Source organism: Chrysochloris asiatica, unplaced genomic scaffold (genome assembly GCF_000296735.1).
Source record: "Chrysochloris asiatica unplaced genomic scaffold, ChrAsi1.0 scaffold00022, whole genome shotgun sequence".
In the NCBI taxonomy this organism is placed as follows: domain Eukaryota; kingdom Metazoa; phylum Chordata; class Mammalia; order Afrosoricida; family Chrysochloridae; genus Chrysochloris; species Chrysochloris asiatica.
Genome location: NW_006408540.1, coordinates 24,533,098 through 24,541,185, shown reverse-complemented (window position 1 = coordinate 24,541,185; position 8,088 = coordinate 24,533,098). Strand labels below are relative to the sequence as shown.

The 8,088-nt window shown below is 36.8% G+C and overlaps 1 protein-coding gene across 1 annotated transcript in view; it reads right to left on the bottom strand.

Moving 5' to 3' along the window:
* RB1 (retinoblastoma 1) overlaps nucleotides 1–8,088 on the bottom strand; it is a 250,862-nt gene that overhangs the window by 185,185 nt on the left and 57,589 nt on the right. Inside the window, exons 5-6 of the mRNA XM_006837641.1 lie at nucleotides 2,823–2,861; nucleotides 1,310–1,377 (exon numbers count right to left, since the gene is read on the bottom strand). Coding sequence (XP_006837704.1) covers nucleotides 1,310–1,377; nucleotides 2,823–2,861 — 107 coding nt within the window. The remainder of the gene's footprint in view (nucleotides 1–1,309; nucleotides 1,378–2,822; nucleotides 2,862–8,088) is intronic.

Below are 8,088 nucleotides of genomic sequence, written 5' to 3'. Positions count from 1 at the left end.
GCCACCTGGTCAATCCATCTTGTTGGGGTTCTTCCTCTTTTTCTCTGACCCTCCATCTTACCAAGCATGAAATCCTTCTTCAGCGACTGTTCCCTCTTGACACTATGTCCAAAGTATGAGAGATGAGAGACTAAGTTTGGCCATCTTGGCCTCTAAGGAGCACTCTGGCTGTACTTCTTTCAAAACAGATCTATTGATTCTTTTGGCAGCCCATGGCACTTTCAGTATTCTCCTCCAACAATTCTGACTTATATGACCCTATATTAAAGAGTACAACGATGCCATAGGGTTTCCTAAGCTGTACTCTTTATGGGAGCAGACCACCAGGTCTTTTCTTCACTGGTTTTGAACCAGTGACCTTTTGGTTTGCAGATGAGCATTTTAACCACTACTAGGGCTTCTTCCATAAAGCCTGCAGGCTAGAAACTATAGAGTAGTTCTACTTTGTCATATAGCGTTGCTTTGAGTTAGAATCAACTCCATGGCACATAACATTCTATTTAATTAAATAACTCTATTCTGTTTCAGGAACATCAGCTCTCTTGTGTTGAACTGTTTTTGTCCTCTGTATTTATTATCTTCTCTCATATTATTTTAATCCTTTGTCTTTTTCTGATGTTTTGACTATTTCTACCTCAAACCTTTCTTTAATTTTGAGCTAAATAATTATTTTTTTTTGTAATGGTGTTATTTTTATCCTTAGGTTTTTTCTTAGCTCTTCTAGCTCTTTTTTCATTTATTTGTGTTCTGTAAGTTCTTTTAGTGCAAGAATTCACAGGACATTTTCTTCTGTTAGTTCCTGAAAGTGGGGAAAGGTGATGTGGCAGGAAGCATGAGAGTACTGATATTCTATTTTTCCAAAGCAGATTACTACATATAAGGGTAAGTTAAAAAGTACTGCTACAGAATCACAGACACCTTTACTAAGCAAAACTATGTGAAACTGTTGATTCTCAACGTAACTTTTGTTTAGGTCTGTATGCTTCCTAAGGCAGTCTTTCCATTTCTAATCCTTACTCAAAGAATTCTGTATTCTTTGATTTATACCATGTAAAACAGTACTCTGGGCATCCTTGAGGACTTCAAATCATGTTCCTTAATGTTTTCTGAGTTTGGGAAACAAAAAGAAGTCTAAAGGGGCAAGATCAGGGGTGAAGAGTAGATGAGGAAAGCTTTCTCAACAAAACTCTCATAGAAAAAGCCTAGCATTTTAGATGTAAAGCTGTCCTGTATCATACCGTTGTGAATGCAAAATACCTTGTACATGCTTTATAATATATAATAGTGATAATAAACATAATGACTTTACCTTTGGCAAGTAAAAAAGTGATCCAAGAAAGTTTCAGCACCAACACAGAATTTATTTCAGAAGATATCCTAGTACACAAACAGAAAACAGAAAAAAAAAAAAAAATTAACACTGACACAAAATTTTACAACTCTGCCTTTTGGTTGTTCTTTGTTTTAATTACATATCTGAGGTAAGTGCACAACAGATTATAGCTCATTTTAGTGCATATTTTAGACCCAAACTCAATTTGTCTCAATTTACTTAGTGTTTCTACTCAAGACACTTAGTCCATTGAATATACATTTTATGAGGCAATCGTGAGTATCTCAATTCTATACTAAAAGTAAGGAAAGGAAACAACAGACAATAATGTACTTGGTTTCCAATTATTTTAATACTTTTATGCTATGGAGTTCTGGTATGGCACTATAGGACAAGAACTGGACCACAAAGTCAGTTTGAACTGCAAGGTCAGTGGTTCAAACTTACCAGCTGCTCCTTGGAAACTCTATTTAGGGTCCATATGAATATGAATCAACACAAAGGCACTTAACAACAATGCTATTTTCTAATTAAAATTAACACTTGTAAGCAGCAAAATAAGGATCTCTGGTAGCATAGTGGTTACAAATCGGGCTGCAAACCACAAGGTCAACAGTTCAAAACTACCAGCTGTTCCACGGGAGAAAGATGAGGCTCTCTGCTCCCATAAAGATTTACAGCCTCGGAAACCCTGTACAGGGTCGCTATGAGTAGGAACCGACTCCACGGAACATAACAGCAACAGCAAGCAGAAAAATGGAGTCTTAGTGTGGCACTGCAGGTTAATATGCTGGACTGCAAGGTCGGTTTGAACAGCAAGGTCAGCGGTTCAAGCTCACCAGCCACTCCTCAGAAACCCTATACAACAACAACAATTTAATACATTGCCTTTAAGAAATTTTCGTTCGTAGATACTCACTTGTTGAAATTAATGGATTCATATAAATTAAATAGTAACAATAATTTCCCTTTATATTACTGTCCCCACTACTACTTGAGCAAGAAAGAAAATCTCACCTACAAGTCATTCTCTCTGTTCCCAAAGAAAAATGCTGGAGCTCTTTCATGAGGTCAGTGCTAGTAGAGCATGTAGTCTATCTACATTGCTTTTTAATATTTTTTAATTTTGATCTTCATATTTATTCTTCCACAGAAAAGTGATGTACTGACTCTTTATACAGTCTCTTGAATGGAACCACAGTAAACTTACATTTCTCCCAGAGTTGGTGATACGTGGCACTGCATCAACTTCTACCTTTTCAATCCCTCCCTTGCAGTCAGGGATTCAGTGTATAGTATTTCTTTTGTGAAGAGACTAACAATCTCCATAGGGCTTAAATCTATGAATTAATTTATTAAGTAGCATGCAATAATCAATCAAGTTAATCTTGACATTATCAACATGACTGAGATTACTCCAGAAAAATCTGTGTATTTCTTCTCATTTAAAAATACAAAAAGTGAAAATAACATGCATTGAATTACTTACGAACTGCCGGGTTGTGTCAAATATATAAGTTCACATGTCCTACAAAGAAGAAATAATTACATTAACATTAGTACTCTTTTCTTTTTTTAGTTGCTTTTTAAGTTTTTTCAAAATTTCTGAAAATGAGATTAAGAAAATACTCCATAATAACAGCCCTAGTGAGAGATTTATACAATGGAAATTATAAAACACTGCTGAAAGAAACTGACGACCTAACTGACAGAAGGCAGTTCGTGCTCATGGATTGGGAAACTACAAAAAGTTTGTGAAGCTCCTTCATATAAGCAAGATGTCAAGATTACCTGAAGTGATCTGCAGATACAATACAATCTCAATCAAAATTCCAACAGCATTTTTTACAAACAGGGGAAAACTAATCCTCAATTATTTATGGAAATACAAGAGCCCCAAATAACCAGAGAAATTTTGAAGAAGAACAAAGTAGGAGATCTCCCACTTCCTGACTTCAAAATATATTACACAACTATAGTAATCAAAACACCATTGTACTATACTGGTTTAATACTGAAAACTCAAACACAAATCCATATATATATATATAGTCAACTAATTCTAACAAGGGAGCCAAATCCATTCAGTGGTGTAACAGATTTTCACCATTTCACCATTGAATGTATTTTAAACAAATTTTTCTGGTAACCTGGATTTCCATACTGAGAAAAATAAAAACACGATCTATACCTCATGCCATACGCAAAAACTAATGCAAATGAACTAAGAACCTCAATGTTAAATCTAACACCATGAAGCTTTTGTAAAAAAATATAGGAGCAAAGTTTGGGGACCAAATCTTTTTCAATGACAGATACTCACACAACAATGAATGTATGAGCAAAAGAAAGCAAAATAAATAACTAGGACTTCATAAAAGTTAAGTATTTCATCCCTGAAAAGACTTTATCAAGAGTGCAGAGACAACTTATAGAATGCGGAAAAAAAGTCTTCTGGAACAACATTAATATGCTTATATTGAAATACATCTAAAAGAAAGCAGCGCAGCGTCGAACTTATGGAGAACTTCAAACTCAAAGAATCCAGACTTAACTGTCCCTACTGAAATTGGAGGAGTCTCCACAACTATGATCCTGACTTGCTTTTCAAACTTTTAATTGAAATTATCCCCTGAAGTTACCTTTAAACTAAGTAATAGTTTAGTTTAAGAACTAAAAATTATCACCCTTGAGTATTTTTTGTTTCTTTTAAAAGAAAAGCATCCATATCTACGTAAGCACCAAGGTCCAAGCTATTTTAAAGCCTAGATGAAAAGGGAGAGGCAAGGAGATTAAGTAAATGGTAGTGAAACAACTAGAAGAAAAATAACAAGAATATTGACACTATATGAAGATCATTGCCAATGTTTCTGATCACTATGTCTAGAAATTATGGAATGGGATGGGTTTTGGTATGAATATTTTCACCAAAAATTAAGTATAAAGCAAGGCAAAAAAAATGTTGTTATATGTATTTTTATTGTAAGAAAAAAAACCCACGAAGAATATTCATAATTTGAAAATCATAACAATGTTCTCACACTTTATTCACATTTTAAGAACTATTCATTTTAAAAACAAAAAATATATAGCATCATAAAGGTACATGTTTCTAATTTATTATATTTTACATCCCGGTGTGGCGCTCGCTGCTGGATAATGCTTCTTGGAAACCCTATATAAGGTCATTATGGGTCGGAATCGACTCAACAGTACTAACACCAACAATAATATAATTACAAAACAAAATACAAAATGACTAGATTCGATATGTTAATTTTCTGCTCTGTTATTTGGAATGCAGATATATTTTGTAATTTATCCTAGTTATAACAGATCTGGTTAGAATCCCAGATTAGGCCATAAAAGCCTATCTAACTAACAGCCTCAGTAAACACAACTGAAAAGTACTATAAAGTCTAATTGTTCCAGATAACAACTTCCACAATGGCAGAGTGAGAAGTCTTACGGATAGCTCCCTAGTGAAACAACCACAATTGGTGGAAACTAGAGGTGGGGGAAAGCAAACAGCTATTTAAAGTCTCTGGAAATTATCCAAATGACATACAACAAATAGTTAATTAAAAAAAACACACTAAATCTCAGTAAAAACAGTGTCAGTCTATGGAGTTCAATTCAAAATTTATCCTCTGCTGCAATTCAGCATAAGGAAACTCTCCCCAGGTGGCTGCAGTTGAGACACAGTTTCCAGCCTAAAGCGATGGTATATTCATGAGAACAGATTGCCGGCATTTCTCATCACATCCAGATCTATGCTGCAGATCTGTATCCTAGGCAAGAAGAGTTGAGAGGTCTGGGGTGCCCTTCTTCATTTGACCCTCACTTGCAGGGTGGGAGCTCTACCCAATACACAGCAGGCTGATACTATGAAGGCCCAATCATCCTTGTGTCACTTCATTCACAAAACAGAGGTTCCATGCCAAGAAGCAATCTAAGAAGACTAGGGACTATCATCCCTGCCCAGTGTCCCACTCCTGAAGCAGGTTGTTGTTACTAAGTGCTGTCAAGTCAGTTTTGACTCACAGTGGCCCTGTATATAGTTTCCAGGAGGTCCTGGTGTGGCACTGTAGGATCAGCACTGGATTGCTAATCACAAAGTTACTGGCCCAAACCCACCAACCTCTCCCTGGAAACCCTATACAGGTCACTAAGTCAGAAATGACTCAATAGCATTTAACAACAAAAATAGGGTTTCCAAGAAACAACTGGTGGGTTTGAACCTCCTTCCTTGTGGAAAGCACTCCAAAGTTTATCCTACATTGCCGCACTAGAACTCAGTATGCGTTCTGAGAAGCAGGCCACTTTTCCCACCTCCACCTCCTGGACAGTGGAACACAAATTTTCCCCTAAGGGCAAAAACAGGCTTTAAGAACAGAAAGCTCTGAAGCTTTCCCCAAGAGAACTAACTTAATTTGGAACAGAGTGTAGAAAGTTCAAGTATAAGGGAGATTTTACCGTTAAGTGTCATAGAGTCGATTCTGACATATCAAACCTGTATAGGGTTTCTAAGGAGTCACTGGTTTAAACTGCCTATCTTGTGGTTATTAGTCCATCACTTACCCTATAGCACCATACCAAGGAGATTTTGGTGGTAAGTAATCAAGAGGGGGCTGGTGGCTCCCTGAGAGCAACAAGTTAAACCCTGTAGTTGCTGGGTGCAGCTGAGTCAGTTCTGACTCATAATGATCCTATGAACAACAGAGAAAACCACTGCCCAGTCCTGCGCCATCCTCACAATTGTTATGTTTAAACGCATTGTTGCTGCTGCTGCGCCAATCCATCGCCTTGGAGGTCTTCCTTTTTCTCTCTCCCCGCCCCCGCTAACTCTCCACTTGACCAAGTATGAAGTCCTTCTCCGGAGACTAATGTCTCCTGACAAAATATTCAAACAACAAGAGACAAAGTTTCATTATCCTCAATTCTAAGGAGCATTGTGGCTGTACTTCTTCCCAGACCAAGATTTGTTCTCCTGACAGTGTATCATGGTACTTTCAATGCTCTACACCATCACCATTTCATAGGCATCAATTCTTCTGAAGTCTTCCTTATTCATTGTCCAACTTTTACATGCACATGAGGTGACTGAAAATACCATGACTTGGATTAGGCCCACCTTAGTCCTCAAACTAACAGCTTTGCTCATTAATACTCTAAAAAGGTCATTAATACTGTAAAAAGGTCAATGCTGTAAAGTTGTCAGATTTCTTGACTGCTGCTTCCATGGGTACTCACTATGGATCCAAGCAAAATGAAGTCTTTGACAATGTAATCTTTTCTCCATTTATCATGATGTTATTTAGTGGTCCAGTTGTGAGGATTTTCATTTTCTTAACTTTGAGGTACAAGCCATCCTGAAGTCTTTGATCTGTATCAGTAAATGTTTTAAGTCTTCTTCACTTCCAGTAAGCAAAGCTGTGTCAACTGCTTAGCACAGGTTGTTAATGAGTCTTTCTTCAATCCTGCTGCCATTTTCTTCTTCATGAAATCCAGTTCCTCAGATTATTGTCTCAGCATACTAACTGAATAACTATGGTCATAAGAGACAACCTTGGTGCACACCTTTTCAGATTTTAAACCCTAAACCATCCAAAAATTTAACAGGGAAACCAAAGAATAAGACAGCTGACATAAGTTCTCAGGTCAGATCAAGCCTCAAAGATTTGTCTCAGAGATGGTAGTGGTGGTTATAAAACTCTGTGAATACAGTAAAACACACTGAGCTGTATACTTTAAATAATTCAACTGTATGGTATATAAATTATATCTCAATTTTAAAAAAATCTAAATGTTCTTTATACTGTTTGTATCTGTGGAAAAATGAATTCCACCTTCCATCTAAGCACACGTTAAATAAGTCCCATTGACATAGTGCCATGGTAAGGGAACTCTTAACCCATCTCGCAGAAAAAAATAGACATGCAGACAAAGGTATATATATCTAACATTAATGGCAATGGTCAAAGAATAATTAGAGGAAGACCTCTAGCAACTGGGGTCTTTAGCAGCCTGGTTTCCAATGAAGGGGAGTGAGAGTACTAAGGCAAAAGAGATCAGTAGCACTGGGGACCAAGGAAAATGGAGAAAGAAAAACCGGAAAATATTGGTTTTGTGGATTTGTTTACTTATTTAATGCTAAATCTATGTTACTCTCCAGCTTAAAACCCTTCAAACACTCTCCATCAGCTGCAAGACAAAACCCACAAATTCCTTAGCACATTTCATAAGAACCAGATTACTAATCTGATCTCTTCCTACCTTTTCAGGCAATAACAATTTCAAAGTACATCATGTTTTCTGACTTAGTACAAAGGTTAATCAAACACTCTGACTAGATTGCTCAGTTCCAGTTCCTACTCATTGTACTTGATGAACTTGTACTTACTCTTTAAACTATCAGACATCACTTTTTCCTGACCAAGTCACACTCTTAACATTACCCTCCCCATTAAAGCACAATTTAACACTCTGCCTTCTATATAACTCCTGCTTTTAACATAATTTTTGTTGTTGTTAAGTGCTGTTGAATTGGTTCTGAACACAGTGATGCTGTATAGGGTTTCCAAGGAGTGGCTAGTGAGCTTGAACTGACGAACTTGTGCTTCAAACCGACTTTGCAGCCCAGCACATAAACCCACAGCATCACACAAGGACTCCTTTAACAAGTAAACTTTCAAGTTGGTTTTGATCCACAGGGGGCTTCAAAAAGTTATAGACAAATGGAATTAAAAGATAAT